The sequence below is a fragment of the Papio anubis genome, chromosome 3 (assembly GCF_008728515.1).
Source record: "Papio anubis isolate 15944 chromosome 3, Panubis1.0, whole genome shotgun sequence".
Taxonomy (NCBI): Eukaryota; Metazoa; Chordata; class Mammalia; order Primates; family Cercopithecidae; genus Papio; species Papio anubis.
In genome coordinates, this window is record NC_044978.1 from 177,541,723 (window position 1) to 177,562,894 (window position 21,172).

The window sequence follows — 21,172 nt, forward strand, 5'->3', positions numbered from 1 at the left end:
TGACTATTCACCCCCATTATACTCTCCATCTGTCAGTGACTAAACCCCATGTGACTGGAAGGATTAACCAAGGTAATGTGTGTAAAGAGCCTGCCCCTAGTAGGTGTTTGGAAGCTTCATGGTGGTAATCATTATGCTATTAATTTTCTCCACGTGTCTCACATGCAAGAAGCAAACACCATTCAGGAGGACTCTTGCCATAGACCACAGACTCTTGTGCCTCTGTTTTCTAATCTGTTGAATGGGTTCATAGTGCATGGATATCAGGGTCATTGGACACATTCAATGAGATACGAACAGTGCCTCACACTGAGCCAGCATCACATCTCTGCCTTCTGTTCTCACCGCCTGTCTTTGAATTGTGAAGACAAAACCTAAATGTCAGCCCAAATTTGCCTTTCAAGACAGAAACTCCACAACCCTCCCTACCCCCACCACAGGCAAATGGGGACTACCAAGATCACTGCCAGACCCAGGAGAGTCCCAGGGAGGGTTTGCTGTCTGCACTCAGAGCTCAGAACTGGCACTCCTGCCTAGGAAGTGGGGAGGGGCATGCTGGGCTTACTTCTGTTTTCTGGAAAGCTTGTAAACAGGAAAATGAGGGCTTGAGCAGGCAACTAGAACGACTATCATTACAGGGGAGACGGAGTCCATGGAAGCCCATAACGGCCCCCTGACCTCCTCTGACCAAAGGAGGTCAGAGGTTGGTAGAACTACCAGAAGCAGAGTGGGTTGCCAGAGCCTTGGGGTCACTCACACCCTGCATACCCTGCACCCTCCACCTCCCTGCCTTTGTCCTTTCACCTGCACCTGCTTAGCTCCCTCCACTCAGCTTGGCCAAATCCCGACCCTTCCTCCAGGTCTACATCTACAGGGCTACGCTTAGCTCAGAGTCTTTCTGAGGGAAACTGCCTGGCACCACTCCCTGTTGAAGGGACCAGCCTATTGGAACCTGCCCTCTCAGATAAGTAAGGTCCAAGGATGTCAGCTGCAAGCTTCTAGTCTCTGAATGAGAACTTAGAGTAGGGCCAAGAGAGCTCTCTTGGGAATGTGAAAGGGCTGCTTAGCTGTGTGACCTCTAGGTTAGTGTGTTGACCTCTCTGGGCCTTGTCTTTCCACTTCCAAAAAGACCTAAACATCTCCTGGCCAGCTCATAGAGTCACTGAAAGGCTCAGATAAAATACAGGATGGGAAGTGGCTTTATCTTCTGGGGTGAATGATAAAAACCTGGAACTAAAGTTGACCCTGCTGCACCAACTCCACTCAAGAGCAGAAACCTTCTGGAAAGTCCACTCACCTTTTTTAGTCAAGAAACAGCAACAACAACAACAGTTCTGCAGGTTTCCTTGGTGCCAGGCACTGCACCAGGCACTTGCCATGCTTTCTCTAGTTTGTTCTTCACAACAATATAAGATGCATAGACTTATTAGGCCCATTTTAGAGATGAGAAAATGGAGGCCATCGAGGCCATGAAGTTACAGTAAGTATGTGAGATTTATTCAGTCATTCAAAAATATTTATTGGGCCAGGTGCAGTGGCTCACGCCTGTAATCCCAGCACTTTGAGAGGTCAAGGCGGGAGCATCACTTGAGCTCAGGAATTTGAGACCAACCTGGGCAACATAGCGAGACCCAGTCTCTTTTTAAAATTTTTTTATTAATTATTTACTATGTGTTGGGCTCTGTGCTGAGTACTGGGGAGATAGCCATGAGCAAAACAAAGTATCTGTCCATATGTGGCTGAAGTCCTAATGGGGAGAGACAGATAAACAACTAACCGGAGATAATAATAAAATGTTGATGGCAATGCATACTCTGGAGAAAGTTAAAGCAGGATTTTGGAAATGATTGCCTGGCTGGGGAGAGGGTTGTCTATTATTTCAGTGAAGGTGGTCAGGAAGCATTCTCTGAGGACATACCCTCAGAGCAGAAACCCTGAAGGCAGCGAGGGATCAGTAGGATATGTGGGAATAGCATGTCAGGCAGAGGGAACTGCCACACGGGTGTCCTGAGGCAGGAGTATGCTTGGCATGTGGGTCTAACTGCAATCCAAGAGTGTGGCTGTTGGATTGAGCCAGACATGGTGGTGGAGACGGCAGGGAATGGGAGATGCGGAGAAGGGAGGACGGCTCCTGTAGAGACCTGAGGCCCAGGACTTTGGAACTGGGAGGAGGAGGAGGCCAAGGACCTACATCCCCAGATGCGCTGTGCTCTGCCCCTGCCTACACTGGACAGGTGCTGGAACCTGACTCAGATCCTGAGTTAGGAGCTGTTCAGTGGCCTGGTGGGATAGAAAGAACACCTGCCTGGGGCCACAAGCCTGGGTGGGGACCCAGTCTCTAGACATTGGTCAATGTCAGTCACTGGATCTCTCTGGCCCCTGGATCTCTCTGGCCCCTGGCTTTCTTGCCTGTAGAGCAGCACAGTAGTAACCACATTCCAGGGCTGTTGTGATGGCAAAAATGACTTGCTGGGCACCTGGATTTTCAGATCACTGAGCCCTCAGGCTGAGCCCACATAGCTCCAAGAACCTTAGATGTGTTCATGTTCATTGAATCCTCACCATAATGGGAAACCAAGGCCAGAAAGCTGAAAGGGGTGGAGCCAGGATTTGAACCCCCAGAGCAAGCTCCAGAGACTCCTCTGTGTTCTAAAGGTGGCTTCACCCTGCTCTCCTCACACCACCTTTGCCTCCTCTGTGCTCTTGGCTGCTCCACCCACCATCTGAACCACTGTGCCTTACCTGGCAATTGCCCTCCAGGCTGGCTCAGGTTACTGAAGGCCCTGAGGGGTCTGTTTAAACAAATGTGTCTGAGCAGGAAAGTCAAAGAGACAGGGACCCTCCGGGCACGGAGGGGACCACCCCGGGGACTATGGCCTCAGGGACTACGGCCTGAATCTGATAAGGCCAGATCTATTTTCACTTAATTGGACTGTGGCCAAGGGCCCAGCATTCGATCAGATAGGGGGTCTCCCCAGGGATGGAATCTTCCATCAGGTAGGGTGGTCCTACGCCCTGGCTGGGACAGGAGAAGCTAGAGGGGGTTGGGAGAACCCTAGACTGGGGCGGGGCTGTCAGGAGAATAATTCTCTCTCCTCTACCATAAAACCCAGTGAGGGAAAACTGGCCTTCCTGGAAAGACCGGGCCTCTGGATGACAACCTGCCACATCTTCCTAGAGGATGCTTAGCCCACCTTCCACTCCCACAGCCCGTCTCTGGACACCAGTGAGGGAGCAAGCGGCAGTGGGAGGTGCCTTGGGCAGGGGCAGGCTGCCTTGTGGGGACAGCCACTGGTCTTAGAGGCCTTACAGATGGTTCTGTGTGACACCAAGCATGTTGCCTGACCTTTCTGGGTCTCAGCTTTCTTCTCAGTGGAGGAAGGGGTAGCTAGACCCATCTTCAAGTGCAAAAGAGATTTAGGCCAGGCTCAGGGGCTCCCACCTGTAATCCCAGCACTTAGGGAGGTCAAGTTAGGAGAATCACTGGATCCCAGGAGTCTGCGAGCAGCCTGGGCAATGTAGTGAGACCCAGGCTCTATCAAATACGTTTAAAAATTAGCCAGGTAGGCCGGGCGCGGTGGCTCAAGCCTGTAATCCCAGCACTTTGGGAGGCCGAGACGGGCGGATCACAAGGTCAGGAGATCGAGACCATCCTGGCTAACACAGTGAAACCCCATCTCTACTAAAAAATACAAAAAATTAGCCGGCTGAGGTGGCGGGCGCCTGTAGTCCCGGCTACTCGGGAGGCTGAGGCAGGAGAATGGCGTAAACCCAGGAGGCAGAGCCTGCAGTAAGCTGCGATCTGGCACTGCACCCCAGCCTGGGCGACAGAGCCAGAATCCGTCTCAAAAAAAAAAAAATTAGCCAGGTATGGTGGCTCAAGCCTGTGGTCCAGCTACTCAGGAGGCTGAGGTGTGAGGGTCGCTCGACTCCAAGAGGTTGAGAATGCAGTGAGCCGAGACTGTGCCCCTGCACTCCAGCCTGGCCAACAGAGTGAAACCCTGTCTGGAAAAAAACAAAGGAAATTTAAACACATGAGAATAAGCCACCGAAGAGGGGTGACTTCAGCTTTCTTTTTAAAATGTCTTTCAAGAAATCTGGGACCAACACTTCAATGGATTGTCCCCACCCCTAACCCCCAGGCTCTGCCCTCAGGCCTTACCCACCACCCGGGTGCAGCCTCCCATGTGTATGGGGTGCTCTGGGTTAGAAGCCCAGCCTGGCTGATGAAGGGTTGACTGCCTGGTAGTCAGCCGTTCATCCCCCTCTGAGGTCCCCTCTTTACATCAGGCTTTGTACTGGTCTCAGGGACCCACATGAGCTCGCTCTGGGGAGCCTCCCCATGGCCAAGCACAGGGATTGGCGCTGGGGTAGCGGAAGCAGCCTTCCCTGCCTATCATCATCAGGAAGTCCACAGCAGGGAGTCTCGCAAATGGGACTCATCCCTGAAAATCCCCAGCGCCCAGACAGCTTGTTTTATGCTCGTTTTTGCTTGTGTGAACTGTTTAACTCCAGTTTCTCCTGTGTAACTAGGGATAAAAATAGAGTTGCTGTGAGGATGAAGTAAATTAAGACATGCTGAGAACTCAGAACAATGGTTGGCAACAGTAATTGTTTAATGCATGCTATTATTAACAAGAAAAAGTCTTTCTCATCCTGGTATTTGGCTCCTTGATTTTCCAGTCTCCTCGGACTCAGATCCTCCTCGCACAGCTTCAAGGAGGAAGACAGAATGGGGCTTAGCAGATCCATTACACGGATGCAGGAACTGGGATCCAGGGATGGTCACTTGCTCAGGTCGGAGGTGGAGGCTGGCACACTCACCCCCTCCCGCAGAGCCCAGTGGGGTGAGGTGGAGGGCGGGGCTTCACAGGGAATCACTGTCCTGCCCCTTCTGCCTGCCCGAGAACCTGTGAACACTCTAGACCTGGGGGACCCAGGAAGTCCGAGCCTCCCTGACCTTCGCGGTACAGGGAAAACCAAAGTCTGAGACGTTTGCGGCCCCCAGGGTCAACCCACCTCATGCAGAGGCTGGAAGGCATGCAACCAGAGGCCCCCCTCCAGCCTGCGATATATGGGAAACCGCGCAATGGCGCCCACGGGTTCCAGTCCTGATGGTCCCCATGCACAGCTGCGCGGCCAGAACCTCGCCACTTCAACTCCTGGGGTGGCCACTTTCTCATCTGAAAAGTGGGGTGCTCACCTCGGGACTGTCATGAGAATTAACTTTGGTGGTGCATGTGAAGCACCTAACACGGAGGAGCACGTAGTCAAAGCGGGTTTTCTCCAGGCGCCCCCAGCTCCAAGAACTGAACCCGGGCTGCACCCTCCTCCCACACCAGGGAGCAGAAGAGATGCTCTCCGAACCTACCGGGCCAGAGTGTGCAGGGTGCCCCACACTTTACAGCCTTTTGCACCCCAGTTCTCACGATTGGACATGGCCCTCTGCGAGGTAGCGAAGGTGCAGGCCACATGGCATAGGTGGCTTCTGCTCAGAGAGGCCGGGAAATGCCCCAGGTATCTTGACCTTTCTGAGGACGAGGAAGGATGAGCACTGAGTTGGTGGTTGGAAAACATGCACTTAGTATCAGTTCTGCCAGTTTCTGGCTCAGATACCTCTGGGAAAATGACTCCTATTTGGGCCTCAGTGTCCCTTTCTACGGAGGATGGGTGTCGCGCCAGATGTCTAGTTTCTTGCAGCCCCGGTGTTTTTTTGGTTTGGTTTTGTTTTGTTTTCGTGGGCCGAAAGGAAGGCCTGAGGAGGAGTGAGCATGAGCATCCCGCCCCTCCCCTCCCCAGTCCCTCAGCTTGGTCTCAGCCGTGTCAGTGACCCTGGCTCAGAAAAGTGCAAGGACCAAAAACGGTCACACAGCATCCCCACCCCACCCGGGGAGGGGGAGGGACTGCCCTATTCTCCATAACAAACCCAGGTTGGGGTGGAGGCTGTGGTGAGCAAGAGGCCGTGCCCGGGGAAAAAAGGCAAGAGAGGAAAGAGCCTTGTCCAGGTCTCACCGAAGTCACAGAGACCCTGGGTCATTGGTGCTCCACCTCCCCAACTTTCCCCACTGAAATTCACTATTGGTTTTTTGACTGAAAGGCAAACTCCATGGACTCTCTCATTCCTCTCTTCATACTCAGTGAGCACTGATTAAGCACTTACTGCATGCGGGAGGCTTCCCAGCCACTGTCTCTTCTGGACCTCTGTTCTCTACCCAGAAAGGCCCTCCGGTAGGGTGAACACCCCTCCATCTCGCTCAAGGACGACAAAGCCAGGCCCAAAGATACAGGGCGTAGGCCTGCTGCTGCCTATCCTGGGCCGGCGGAGCTCTGGGCGGTTAGCGCAAGAGGGCGGAGACTCCAGGTGGCCGGGGTTGTGGCTCTTCCAGCCCTAAAGACAGGGAGTCAGCAGCTAAAAGGGAACATGCTGGAGTCCAGCCTGGGTGCCCTGCGCTGTACCAGCTGCCCCTCCAGAAAACAGACGCTGCCTGCTGCCTCCAGCGGCTCCCGGGTGGGCCGACTGGTGGGTTCCCGGTGACCCTTTCCCCCTCCTTAAGATCCTCTGCATTGCCCCGCTTGCACCCTCCAGTTCCATTCCTCGTGTTCTGGGACAGTGGGGAGGAATTACTATACGCTGGCTCCTTCAAGCTCAGCCCGGCCTGCTGCGGCCTGGGCCACTGCTCCTCGGTCCTCAGGGCTGCCCGGGGGAAGGTAGTGCGTTGTGCAGCTGGCGGTCCAGACGTGGAAAGGGAGCCGCGGAAAAGCCACCTGCAGGAGTTCCCTCTCCCGCCTGGGCCGACCCGGCGCTGTACTGCTTCTCCCGAAGGTGCGCCGGCTGCTGCAGAAATCGCAGACAGCCTCCAGGAAGAACTTGCTGGACTCACAGCAGCTTCTCAGCGACTTGACAGCAGTGATTCAGACTTAAACTTGGGCGGAGGGGCGGGGGACGCGAGAGAGATTTCCAGAGAAAACAGCCGAGCAGTAGGGAGGGGAAGAGAGACGGAGCCACGCGCCTGGAGAAGAAGTGCAGAGAGCGGAAGAGGCAGAGGCTGCGAGACCTACCCACAGAGACCAAGAGAGGCGCTCGGAGGGGAGACCGCCTTAGGCGCTGACATTCAGAGGCAGACAGACAGACAGACTGACAGACACAGGAAAGGAATGTCGCCGAAAGCCAGGGACAAACCTGAGTCCTAGAAAAATAAGAGACTCCTCCCACCCACCGGGCTGTCCGCGGGCCGCCTCCTCGTGGAGAGGCAGCTCCCGAACCCCGCACGGTCCCGACAGCTGCCCCCTCGAAGGTGGGGCGCGGGGCGGCTTTTCCGGGGGAAACTCTCTCCCTGGACGCCCCTCTTTTCCAGCCTCAGCTCTGGCCTTTCTCGGCATCCCCAGCTTGCCTTCAGTTTCACTCCACATCTGGGTCTCTCAGAGGCGTCGGGCGGTCTTTGGTTCTCTCCGTCGCGGTGTCCACGGAAGGACCCTCCCCAACCCTCCGTGGCTCTGCGCCTCCTGGGCCGGGGAATCTCTGTCTTCCAGAGTCTCTTGATCATTGCTCCTGCCCGTCCTTGCCCATTTCAAAGACGACAAACAGAGGCTTAGAAAAATTGGCCCTCCACCCTCAGCTGGTTACCTGGCTCGCAGCCCTGGGTCTGTTTTCTTCTCAGAGAGACCTGAGATCCTCAACATTTCCCAAATTCATGGAAAAACTCGACAGTGTTCAGGACTCCCAAAGAAGGTGGTGGGCAGGAGGGGGAGGAGCATAAGAGAAAAGTAGTGAGTACGGCCGAAGACCCATTTCGTGGATTGGGGGGCGGGACGCGGAGGCGGTTCCATAAAAATACTGCGAGCATCACATGTATTTTTTTTTTTTTAATAGACAGGGTCTTGCTTTGTCACCTAGGCTGGAGCAGTGTGGAGCGATCACGGCTCACTGCAGCCTTAACCTCCCGGGTTTAAGAGATCCTCCCGCTTCAGCCTCCTGAGTAGCCAGGACTACTGGCGCGCACCACCACTCCTGGTCTTTTTTTTTTTTTTTTTGGTATAGGCGAGGTCCCTCTATTTTGCCCAGGCTGGGATTGAACTCCCGGGCTCAAGCGATCTTCCCGACTTTCAAAGTACCGGGATTAGAGGCGTAAGCCATTGTCCACACTCGCTATATTTTAATGCATTTCGTCTTTTGAAAGCGCCCCGAGAGAGGCTGCACCCAAGAGTGAAGGGAGTGGATTCCAGGCGTTCAGACCCACCTGCGAACAGATCCCGGTCCCACTACTAACTAGCTGTGTGACCCTGAGCAAGACACTTAACCTCTCTGATTCTGTTCTTTCATCTTGGGGGGTGGGGTGGGGGGAAAGCTGACAATACCTACCTCCAAGAGTACAGAGTAGAGAGGATTAAAAGAGATAAAGTTTGTGAAACCTCTGACAAGGGGCCTGACACCCAACTCAATATGAGGCAGTTCTCTTCCTCGCATTCCCTCCAACCCCCTGCCGGAACTGAGATGGGGCCCACGGCGGGCTGCGCAGGGCAGAGCTGGAGGGGAGAAGCGCCAGCCTTCCTCCGCCGGGGGTGGGCAGAGCCAGAATGGAAGATGTTTGGTCGACCCTGGAGCCTCGGGGTCTGCCTGACATCTCCGGGCTTAAATAACCGTGTGCCTTTGTTATTCGTCGGCAGCAAAGTGGTTCGTTACGCCTGATTGGTCTAATTGCTTTGAAATGGGATATATTATCTATAATTATAGAGCTCTAGGAGAGCCGGCCGGCCTCTGCTTTCATCTTCCCAAGTGCACCCTCACGTCGCGATCACATTAATTTGGGCCATTTGAAAGCGGGGGAGGTTGGGGCTCTCTTCTGCTGATCCTGGCCCTGCTCACCCCCTTCCAAATTTAAAGACACAAGGGAGCCCGGGCCTGGGACAGAAGAGAAAGCAGAAAGTGGGGGAAGGGCGGGATGGGGGCAGAAGCAGGGAGTGGGGCTTGTCAATTTTGCTCTGGCGCCGGGTGAAATCCACTCCACGCGGACTGTACCACCGCACAAGTTGCACCCACTTTGAGGAGCATTTAGCAAGAAGGAGGAAACATTTTCACAAAGAGTTTGTATTTTGACTTCGCTTTTAAAAGGAGGTACTAAAACTCCTGAAAAGCGCAAGTTCTGCCCACGTCTCCGGAAAGCAGAACGCTGTTTTTCTCCAGGTCTGTGTCGTGGATCTTCAGCCAATAGCTGAAAACTCCCTGTAGTTCTCAGGGCTCGGAGTTTTTCTCTGGAAAGCTGTGAAGTCCTCCCGAAGTTAGTGACTCCTAGACAGTTTGCTGAACCTGACTCCCAGCTCCTCACTTCTAGGCGACAGAGGTCAAAAGAGTGGAGATGGCGGGGTTGGGAGGCCCCCTCCCGAGATTGGGAGACCCCATGACGGTGCTTTCTGTCTACCCGTCAACCCCCACCCCCTCCCCAGGACAAAATACCTCCTCCCTCTCCCCACTCCGTCGCCCTCCTGGCGATTGGTGAATTCCCACCAAAATAAATCGTTCCGGGTAATCGGTTTTCATAGCACATTCATTCTATTAAAGAGGACTGTTTGGGGCTCGCTAATTGCCGGGGGATCCCACTGAGCTGCACATTTTAAAAAATGCACGCGGGATTCCTGGGCCGAGGCCACAAAATGCAGTGGAAAGAGGGGGAGGGGGCATAAACAAAAACCCGATGGAGGCGACAACAAATGCCGAAGTGAGAAGCCAGCCCGCAGGCTCTCCAACCCGTGCAGCAATACCCAGATTGAGACAACCGTCTTTAAGATGGGGTCCTTCTAAAAATTAATCTTTGCATGGAGGTGGTGGATACCTAGCAACACCACCACCCCTGCCTCCATTCTCCCAACCCCTGCAAAATTTTAGGAAAACAAAAAAAAAAATCCACCTAAACCCACCACCAGTTCAGTTGCCCAGAAAGTAGACGAAGGATAATCCGTCTTCAAGATCCGAAATGCAGAGGCGCTCTACCGGGGGGCGGGGAGTGCTTTAGGATGCCTGAAAATGAAGGGAGATGGAGCGAGGGGGGAGGGGAGGGAAGTCTAGAGGATGGAAGCCGAGCGCCAGTCCTGGAGCTTTATCTGCTGCGGGCCAGCCCTGCCCTTGCCAGGCATGAATTACTGCCCGGCTTTCTCGGTTGCAGCGGCAGCGCAGAGAAATGCCGGGGGTACAAACGCCTCGAGGTTAGAACTGGCGGCGAGATAACAGGCTCAGCCCCCGGGCCTGCCAGCTCGCTGAACCCCTGGGCTGGGAAATCGGTAAAGGCCTAGACAAAAAATAACTTAGAGAAGGCTCCCTCTCACTGCCCCTCTAACTCGTGCCTTTCCTCCGCGGGAACAAACAACGCCCTGGGAAACAGGCAGACATTTTATTTCTTTTCTCTGACTCCTTTCTCTTGAGATCGCCGGCACCTTTCTCTCTCAATCCAGGGGCAGATCAGTAGGAGAGCCCCGCGCTCTTCTGACACGGAACCGAGTCTGAACCCGCTTCTCAGCAGATGCACTCTCCTTGCCTAGCAACGTTTACACGCGGTTAACCCGCCGCGCTGGGCGACAGCAGACACGAACCAAGGCCGAACCTGTAAAAAAGACAAGGTGGCGTTCAGACTCGGCTTGAGAAGACGAGGGGCTGGCTGCGGATACGGGGCTGCGGGGCCAGGCGATTTGCTCCCTGGAGGCAGGGGCGCGACTTCAAGGGCCCGTGCGCCGGGTGCAGCCTTTGATCAGGCCGCCGCTGGCGCCTTAAAACAACATCCTAGTCTGCCTATTAGGCGCGCTGAGGAATCGTGACAGATTGTTTATCCCCGCAATTAGCGATGCGGCCCTTCTCAGGCCGTCCGCCCCCTCCTCCCCACCGTGGCCAAATCCAGGCCTCTTGCGCTCCTCAACTGCCACCGCCGAAAGTTCCACACTAGCCCCCGCTGCACCCTGCGGCTCCACACTCTGGGTTCGAGCCCCCGCTCAGCTCTAAAGCAGGGGTTCTTAACTGGAGCACTCCATGTGGGTCCAGAGCCCCTGAAGTTGTCTGCACCGTTGCTTGTAATGTGTTTTTGTAGATGTGCATTTTTCTAGGGAAGAAGTTCTTGGCTGTATCAGATTCTTAAATAGACCTGGGAGCAAAACATTTGGAGAAGAAGGGTGAGGGCGGAACTAAGCAAAGACTCGAAAAGGCACACTGCTCGCTTTTTAAATGTTGGCCGCAAAAGCAGATAGGCCTCTGTTTCCTCTCCCCCTTTAACCTGGCCGCAAAGGGAGATTCTCGCTGGGCGCGGAGGGAGTTGTTCTGGAGAGAGTGATTAGAAAGGGAGCAATAGAAGTTTGCCGTTTTGGAATCGCTTGAACCCAGGAGGCGGAGGTTGCAGTGAACTGAGATCGCGCCATTGTACTCCAGCCTGGGCGACAAGAGCAAAACTCCGTCTCAAAAAGAAGAAGAAGGAGGAGAGAAGAAGAAAGGGAATAGGAAGGGGAAGGGGAAGCGGAAGAGGAAGAAGCAGAAGCAGAAGAAGAGGAGGAGGAGGACGAAGTTCGCCATCCTGGTTGGGCTACCAGCAAGGTATTTGCCCCACAGCCTTGCTCAGCCTCAGCGAGCTGAGCTTCAAAATTGGGTCGTAAAGTCTTCTATCCTTGTACCCTCTCGGGCAAACCTCCAGGGGCCCCGGTGCACGGCGCGTCCAGCCGGCCCAACTCGAGCTAGAAGCTCCAAACACTGCCCAGTGCCTGAGTTACAGTCTTGGGTCCGTTAGAAACCTGAGATGCCTGTAAAATTCACAGATGCAGGTATTACCGAACTTCCCCAGGTCTCAACATATCTCGGGGACAGATGGGAGGCTACCAATCGCTCCGGCGTCCGCAGCCCTACCCCTGCGGCCAGACCCCGGACGTCTTCCGGTTAATAAAGTTCCCGCTCTAATTCATTTTCCGTAATCTGAACGCCCCTAATCTACAGCTTTTATTGCGCCCAGTTAAAAGTCGAGGGAATTCGCTGTCCCTCCGCGCTCGGATAATTACCCCTAAATGGCCACGGCAGCCTCTTGTGTTTCCTGGAGATTAGAACCCCGCAGTCATCAATGGCAGGGCCGAGTGAGCCGCCAATCACCTCCGCTCACTCCCTGAGAGTCGCTGGCCTGGGCCGAGGGAGGAGAGGCCATAAAGCGACAGGCGCAGAAAATGGCCAAGCGCCGACCCCGCTTCGCACAGATCTTGCATCTCCCCTGACCCCAACTCATTTTTCCTGTTTGTTACTTTCTTTTTATTAACAGCAAACATTAAATCATGTTTTCTCCGAAATCGGCAAAACAAAAGTTCTCAAGTCCCGCACGAGAGTCCACCGCCAGGAACTGTCCTCTTTTCCCGGCCCCCTCCCCCAAATGTGACTTTCCCCTCCAGAATCAGCGACCCAGAGATAGGGACATGTCATTGTTTCCGCGGACGCGTTGTTTGAGGTCACGTTAAGGTCAGATCGGTGTTTTGTTGATGTTTCTGTTGGTTTTATTTCAGTAAGTTCTATATCAAAAGAATCCGGCAGCTCCTTTCCCTGGCCGGGCGCTATAGGTGTTGTGACCCTCGGGACAGAAGTTCAGAGCGAGGGTGGGGGAGAAATACACATGGTGTATGAAAACCGACTCCAGATTCTAGATAATCTTACGTATTCTCACATCCTTGGCACCACAGGAAGCTGGCTTCTTCCCGCAAGGTCTACTCCAACTCTGAGTTAGAGACAAAGGCCCACTTTTACCTCTAGGTAAAGTTTATAAGATTTCAGAACAGGAAGAAAATGAAGGTTTGATTTTGTTTCGTTTTTTGGAAAGAAGTTAATAGTATGTCTTTCTCCTAGGATAAATAGCCATGCGTATTTTTAAAAATATATAAAAGGAATGTATAAGAAATGACCTCTACTCAAATTATTGTAATAGAAGAAGGGGGGGGGGTCAGATAGTGGAGAAGGCACAGGGAAACCCAGCCACAGACTAAAGAGAAAGGTAAAAGAAGCAGTAGAGGAGAGAAACAAGGACGGGGGAGGTGGGAAGAGTAGCGGAAAAGAGGGCTGAGGAGCGGAGGGGAGGAGAGGAGGGCAGAAGAGACTGAGCAAGAACAAGGGAAAATCCCCCGGGAACACAGAAAGATAGAGACCCAGGGGGACCCCCGTAGAGAGGGCCTCCTGGGCTTCAGCGCGGAGGAAAGTTCCCCGGGCACCCCCTCTCCTCTCCTGCCCTCTGCCGCCTGGGCCCTGCCCTGCGCGCCCCCAGGCCCAGCGCGCCTCCGGGCGAGTCCCCAGGAGCGCGGCCCAATGGATCGCTCCGGGCCCGCCCCCTTGCGCGCTGATTGGCCGCCGCCGCGCTGGCCTCGCCTTATTAGCAAGTTCTCTGGGGAGCCGCGGCAGGGCCAGGAGCCGGCGGGTGCTCCCGGGAACTCGGCCTGTGCTGCAGCGGCGGCGGCGGCGGCGGCGGCGGCGACGACCAGGAGCCAGGCCCAGCGCGCCGGAGCTGGCCTGCTAGGGAGGGGCGGGAGGCGCGCGCGGGAGGGTCCGCCCCGCCAGAGCCCCGGGCGCTCCCAGAGGCAGGCAGCGCTCCCAGCCCGCCCCGAGCCCATGCCCGGCGGCTGGCCCGTGCTGCGGCAGGAGGGGGGGCCCGGCTCTGCATGGCCCCGGCTGCTGACATGACTTCTTTGCCACTCGGTGTCAAAGTGGAGGACTCCGCTTTCGGCAAGCCGGCAGGGGGAGGCGCGGGCCAGGCCCCCAGCGCCGCCGCGGCCACGGCTGCCGCCATGGGCGCGGACGAGGAGGGGGCCAAGCCCAAAGTGTCCCCTTCGCTCCTGCCCTTCAGCGTGGAGGCTCTCATGGCCGACCACAGGAAGCCAGGGGCCAAGGAGAGCGCCCTGGCGCCCTCCGAGGGCGCGCAGGCGGCGGGTGGCCCGGCACAGCCACTGGGCGTCCCGCCGGGGTCGCTGGGCGCCCCGGACGCGCCCTCTTCGCCGCGGCCGCTCGGCCATTTCTCGGTGGGGGGACTCCTGAAGCTGCCAGAAGATGCGCTCGTCAAAGCCGAGAGCCCCGAGAAGCCCGAGAGGACGCCCTGGATGCAGAGCCCCCGCTTCTCCCCGCCGCCGGCCAGTGAGTAGCCAGAACCCAGGCGCCGAGGGAGGGGGCCGGGCGGGGTGTGGGATCCGAGGGCTCCTGCTGGCCTCCGGCGCCTGCGTACCTGCAGCCGGTGCTAGGGAGTCGAGGGCTGCAAGGCCGGGTCTTGCGCCTCCCTCCATTCCCACCCAGGAAGAAGGTTCCAGACCTCCTCGCCTTGGCCGGGAGACGCGGGTGGGAGTTAACGGATAGGACACCGATGTCTGGGCACCCTGTCCTCCTGCCCCCACCAAGCGACCCCGGGGGTCCATGATCCCTCAACTGATCCCAAACTCTGTTTCATTGGCTTCACCCCGGCGGATGAATGTGTGTGGTGCGCAGATCTTGCCTGCACCCGGAGTTTCACTTTCTCACAGTAGGAGCTGGCGTCCCCCAGCCCCTCTTCGCTTTCAAGTACCTCTTTGCCTAGAGGTTCCGAAGCTTCTACAGAATTCCACCTCCCCTTGCCCTTCGAGTTTGAGGCAGATAGTTGGTGCTTTGGGCGGATGGATGATTCAGGGGTGGGGACACTCAAGTTCCAGTGGAGGGGGCGGGGCACCAAGTCAATTAGGGGAAGGCGCCCTCTTTAATCCTGTCGGAAGCTCACAAATGTCTAGAACTGAGCCATTAAAGTGGACTCCAGGTGCTCAAGGCAGTTCGCTCCAAGGCCTCGCGGCCCCCTGGCTGCTCTACTCAGAGAACACGCTCGCAGATATTTCAGGAGCACGGGAAATTCCCAAGTTTTCCTCGTTTCCTCCGATTATTTTGCTCGGCATAATAGCAGCCAGAATTCAATGGTGTGATGCTGAGGAATGATTTTTATCTGGGGATTAAACGTCTTTGAAAGGCCAGTCCCTCCCTAAGCCTAATGGCCGGAGAAGGTGGCCCCGCGCTGGGTTGTCGCCGCTGAAGAGAGTGACGTTTCTCTCGGCGCCCGCCCCTCGGGCGGCCCGGCGGAAAGCTAGTTGGGGGCCAAGCGCTTCCCGGACTCCCGGTGGCCTCCAGCGGGGAAGAAGCGGGGTGTTAACACGAGATTTCGTTTGACTCATATCCTGGTGGTCTGAAAGTCCAAAGGATCGTTGTGGGTTTTTTTTTTTTTTTTTTTTTTTTTTTTTTTTTTTTTCCTGTTTGTTTGTGGTGGTTGTTTTTTAAAAGAAGTGTGAAAAAATGTATGCTTAGGCAAAACCCGCGTGGTGAAACATCCTCGATTTGAATTCACTTTCTGCCAGGAAAGCTGCTGCATAAGCAGAGTGTCCTTTCCAACGCTCAGGGCCTTGGGCCCCAAGACCACAAAGTCATAGCGATCCCGGCTGTGTTGGGAATAATTTGTTCCACATTTTATCCGGGGGCAGTCCCCAGCGGACCCCATCCCCGACCTGCACTAGTCCTGCGCTCTAATGCTTCTTCACCGTCCACCCTTGAGGTTTATTTTGAAGTCAAAAGAAAAAGACAGCTGGGCATGTTGGTGTCTGCTGACTATGCCACAGGTTGAGGGGAGAGGCAAGCTCAACACTTCTCCCCCTCCCCCCTGCCAACACCGACACACACACACACACACACACACACACACACACACACACACACACACGTTTGAGTGGGGCCAGGGGGCCCTGGCGCCAGGGGTGAACGCAATCCAACAGAGGACTGAGACAATCAAAAGAAAAAGTCCGTTAGAATAAAGCAGCCCCTCGTTCTCCACTCTAGATGACACTTTCTATTTCTAAGAGTGCGGGCTACAGTGCACCCTCCATGAGGGTCTGCACTGCTCCACCTCTGGTCTGCGGGAACTACTCCTAGAATCCCGTAGGAGCAAAGCGTTCCAGGGTATAGTGTAGAATTTGATCTGGATTCTATGCCACAGTAAGGCCTAGCCCCCGCACTGAAGCACTTCGCAGGCACTGATAAATGTTTGGCCAGCATGTAAAACTAAATGTGCCCTTGGGCTGGGCGCAGGTCCTCTTTCTGCATGTCTCGTCACCTGTATTAACATCCACCTTTCCTCTGTGTGGCCGTGGGAGGAGGCCGGCCATGAAGGCCTTCCTAAGCCGCCAGGCAGCACAAAGGTGATGCCACATCTTCCCAGCTGTTTGGGCCTTAGACGTGGACACCGGGCCTTCAACATTTTTCTCCTGAAATCTTAGTTTCTTCATTTGCAAAAAGTAGACAGGAACTCCTCCCCTGCGGGGGTTGCAATGCGAATTGGAGAAAATATCTTTCAAGTGCCTTGCACAGTGCCCGCCACCGAGGCGGCACTCAATATCTGGTATTGTTTGGCTATTATTACTACTCCTTGAGCTGATTATGCTCGAAGCCTCTCTCTTAACCCCTTGCATTTTTCTCTTTCGGCCCTCAGGGCGGCTGAGCCCCCCAGCCTGCACCCTCCGAAAACACAAGACGAACCGTAAGCCGCGGACACCCTTCACCACCGCGCAGCTGCTGGCACTGGAGCGCAAGTTCCGCCAGAAGCAGTACCTGTCCATCGCCGAGCGCGCGGAATTCTCCAGCTCGCTCAGCCTCACTGAGACGCAGGTGAAGATATGGTTCCAGAACCGCCGCGCCAAGGCAAAGAGACTACAAGAGGCAGAGCTGGAGAAGCTGAAGATGGCCGCCAAGCCCATGCTGCCACCGGCTGCCTTCGGCCTCTCCTTCCCTCTTGGCGGCCCCGCAGCTGTAGCGGCCGCGGCGGGTGCCTCGCTCTACGGTGCCTCTGGCCCCTTCCAGCGCGCTGCGCTGCCCGTGGCGCCAGTGGGACTCTACACGGCCCATGTAGGCTACAGCATGTACCACCTGACATAGAGGGTCCCACGGTCGCCCACCTGTGGGCCATCCGATTCCTCCAGCCCTGGTGCTGTACCCCCGACGTGCTCCACTGCTCGGCACCACCAGCTGCCTTCCTTTTAACCCCCACACTGCTCCAGTTTCACTTCTTTGCTCCCTGAGTTCAGTCTCCGAAGTCTGATCCGTGCCGAAAAGTGACTGGAAGGGTCCCTTAGTACTCTTCTAGAATTTAGCTCTACACTCTCAAGTTAAAGATGGGGAAACTGAGGGCAGAGAGGTTAAGAAATTTATCCAAGGTCCCCAGCAGAATTGGCAGTTGAACAGAACTAGAGGCCATGTCTCCTGCATAGCTTTTCCCTGTCCTGACACCAGGCAGGAAAAGCGCAGAGAAATTGATGTCTGACGATTTTGGAAATGAGAACAATCTCAAAAAAAAAAAAAAAAAAAAAAAGACAGGCAAGCCAGGGAGATGAATCCTAGCTTCTTCCATTGGAAAATTTAAGAGAAGTTTAACAACAAAACATTTGCGCTGGGGGGAGATGGGGCGCAGGGAATACACAGATGCGTTGCAAAGGTAGGTTGAAGGGACCTCTCTCTTACCAGTACCAGAAACACAATTGTAAATTTAAAAAAAAGAAAAAAACTCTTTCTATTTAACAGTACATTTGTGTGGCTCTCAAACATCCCTTTGGAAGGGATTGTGTGTACTATGTAATATACTGTATATTTGAAATTTTATTATCATTTATATTATAGCTATATTTGTTAAATAAATTAATTTTAAGCTACAAAAATTATTTCTTTACTGTTTAGTCTTTTATTTTAATTTTGCTTCTTGCCATCTCTTTATGTGTACTGTTGCTTTTCAATTTGATAGTAGTTTTACGCCAGCAACTTTGAAAGGGGATAACAGGGTATGCAGGGATAGAGGGGGGTGTCTTTTTGAACACACAGGACAGATCTGCATTAGCAAAGTCAAGTGGAGAATTGAAGCAATTACCTAGGATAATTAGGCTCAATTTTCCAATTCACTTTAAGCTGAAATCGACACTTGCTCGGCAACCTATAACCAACTCTTGCTTTCTTTCTCTCGTTTTAACCTGTCTATGAAAACAAAGCAAATCGCCCAAATGGCTTGATGACTGTAGACAGCTAATCCAGACAATTCCCACCTCCGCAAATCTGTTTTTCCCACGGGAGGCCAGCTGGGGGATGGAAGCGATTGTTTTGCCTCTCTAAATTACCCCCAGTGTAGACGCGGTTTGTGGAACTAATTTTGAGCTGCCAGAATATAAGCGCCTTCTCATCCCCTATTCTGGCCGCTAAAAACACAACACAACCTAACAAACTTTACAGAAAACCCAGGGCCACCTTCCACTCTCGCCTGGAAAGTCCTCTGCAGGAGCCCTGTTTCCAAACCCTCACAAACTCGGTTTTTCTTAAGATCAGTCTTCCAGGAGAATATATTTGCACACGCGCCAAGTTTAGCTTTCCGGGGAATTCTGCAAGAACGCTGAATGCAGAAAATTACCCCCTGGTAAATAAAGCCTATTAAGCTCCAGGCACCTCTCTGTTGTCTTTCGTGTTCGGGCTGCCGCAGACCTGCACATTCCTCTCCTCCTTCAACCTCTGTGCCGCGGTGGCCCGATCCTCCAAACTCCAAGTAGGATAGCGCCGGACTGTCTGCAGTAAGCCGTTAAGAGGGAGGCCAGTAGACTAAAGATGGTTCGAAACCTGGGTACCTGGCGTTGAACTTGGGCAGGGGTGAACATCTCCACAGATAGAGACATTAAAAACAGAGTCCCAAGCGCAGCGCGTGATTTCTAGCCCCAGGACCCTGAGGTCGGTCTAGGAATTCCCAGTGAGCCCAGGGTTGCGGGAATGCGCCCTGCGCAGGTTCTGCGCGGGCGCCGGGCACATTCCGGGGCATCCTGGGCTTCCGATCCTCCAGTCTCTGCAGCTCTGGCAAAGATTCTGTCTACCCTGGCTGGAGCTGCAATATGAACTTGTTACAACCCTGCTCCTTAAGAAAGAAAAGCTTGCTGTGGAGGGCAGTTTCGCTCTTGGGGAGCCCGGGAGCTGTTGCCCTCGGCCTGGGAACCTCTAGAAAAACACTAGAGCCCGGATCTGGGCTTTTTCGTCCCCCAAAGGGGAGCTATCAGACTCAGACTAACAAGCTCTCAGACTCCCACGCCACGCAGCTCTCTAAAGGTGCATTAGGGTTGAAGTGCCTCGCCGCGTTTTTTTTTCTTTTTTCTTTTCTCTATAAATTAAGCAACCCTCGAATGACGGCACGCAGGACGCACGGCTCTGGCAAATCTGGATTCCTTTCTGGAACACGCTAGAGATGTCCTCGTCGTGGGGTTAGTATTGAACTTGAAGTCAGAGACCCAATGTGGCTCAGTGTGGATCAAGTCCGCCACTTACTGTGAAAGATCGCATCATCTCTCTGCACCGCCATTTTCTCGTCTGTGAAATGGGCCTTGGCCTCTTCCTCCTACACCCCAGGATTTGGGGGAAGGGTCGACAAGCCCCCGCGCGGGAGGGCACCCAGGGACTACCGGGTGCATCTGACTTTTCTTGGCTTACTGCGCGTCCGCAGCATTGAAGTTTTTCCGCGCATCCGTGAAAGAGAAATGGCAGGGCAGGATCGGGTGTCTCCCCCGGCCTCGGCTCCAGGGCCTCCTGGCTCCTTGGAGTTTGGCAATTTAGGGAGAGGTAAATTTAGAGCAACATAATTGCGGTAATGAGCAACGGCTCGCGCTCTGCAGACGCGTCGCGGCTCCAGCGAGGCGGTAGCTGCAGGCGACGCGGGCACGCCTCCCCGCCCCCTCCCTGCGCGGCAGACCGGGTGCGAGGGCCCCGCCGCCCTGGGACCCCGGCCCGCGCGCGCCTCCGCCTCTGGCTGCCGGTCTTGGATAGGGACTTTCTTCCACTTCTGGGCCTCCGAATCTCTCCATTTTTGTTTCTGTCCGTCTATCCCGTTCTTTGCCCCTCTTTTGTTTCCGCATTCCCTCTCTGAACAGGATGTGCACACAGAAGGTGCTCGATAATTGTTTGCTGGATCGGGGCGGTGCGCTGGTGTGGGGAGAAAACCCAAAGCCACAGTCAGCCGGGTCCGGCCGGAAATCGCGGCTGCACTCCCGGCACTGCTTCTCATCCATCCCAGTCCTTCGAACTCGGTTCCCTGGTTTATCAACCGAAGGCGGAGTGGGCAGGGGCTTCCTGGGCCTGTTCCTTTGCGGACCAATTTCCTTCTCTGGCCAGAAACATGGGATCTACCAGGCGGAGTGGCCGGCCACCTTTCCCGCTGGGAGGTAGTGATGGAGCAGTTTGCACTTACAGCCTACTGTGTGCGGGGAGTTCCCGCTCACGCTGACTCCCAACAACCCTAGGAGATTTTTATAGCGCAGAGGACTGCGGCTCAGAGAGGTGACGTGGTTTTCCCAGGGTTATACAGTTAATAAAGGACATAGCAGGAATTCCAACCCGGATTCCACTCGAGGATCCGGCTTTTGCCGCATTGCCCATCTCCATCTGGTTGAGGGTCAGCTGGTGCCAGAGCAGCAATCCTGCGAAGTGCGCGTCTCGCCAGAAAACGGAGCGCAGAATCCAGGCACTAGTTCTGAATTTAACTCCTTGCGCTCTAACCACGAACAGACACTGTCCCTTGAGGAATGAGAAGGGCGTCTCACCGGCCCTGGACGCTGTGAGAGCGTTTTCGTTTTGTTGGGGAGGAGACGGAAGCCTCATTTTGCAAATTCAGCTTCTGACCACGCAGTCAAGACCAAAGCAGTCTGTGGCGTGGAAGCGGGGCAGAAATGAGGTTACCTGGCGGCAAGGGACCTGGGGCGTCTCGAGCTTTGCTTTGAGCATAGGTCCGCGGGGCCCGGGTAGTTGGGGACCGGGAGGCTAGGGTGGGGCTGAAGACCTCGCCCTAAGAGCGCCTTATTTTAGGGTTAGTTTCTCGGATCGCTGAGCCCGGGGCTGAAGGCCCAGATTGCGCAGGAGGCCCAGTGAAGACAGTTACTGGTGAGGCAGGGGCCCCGAGTGCGAATCCTACGGCTGCGCCCTCCTTAGTGACCCAAGGCCGGGAGGTGAGCCCAGCCCGGTCCAGACCTGCGCCCCGCCTAGAGCCCTCCGGGGCGCAATAGGAAGCGGCGAGGAGAGGCCGCGGCCGCGTTTCAACTCGGCGGCTGGCGCCGGCCTGGCCGGGCCCCCGGGGCCGCGCGGCCTTCAAGGTTCCGTCTCGCCCGCCCAGCAGCTTGCATC

At 55.0% G+C, this 21,172-nt stretch overlaps 1 protein-coding gene across 1 annotated transcript; it reads left to right on the plus strand.

Moving 5' to 3' along the window:
* Positions 1-13,396: 13,396 nt before the first annotated feature.
* Positions 13,397-17,351, plus strand: MSX1 (msh homeobox 1). The gene is made up of 2 exons (XM_031664728.1): positions 13,397-14,119; positions 16,476-17,351. The coding sequence occupies exons 1-2, from the start codon at positions 13,651-13,653 to the stop codon at positions 16,916-16,918; spliced, it is 912 nt and encodes a 303-aa protein (XP_031520588.1). The 5' UTR covers positions 13,397-13,650; the 3' UTR covers positions 16,919-17,351.
* The last annotated feature ends 3,821 nt before the right edge of the window (positions 17,352-21,172 follow it).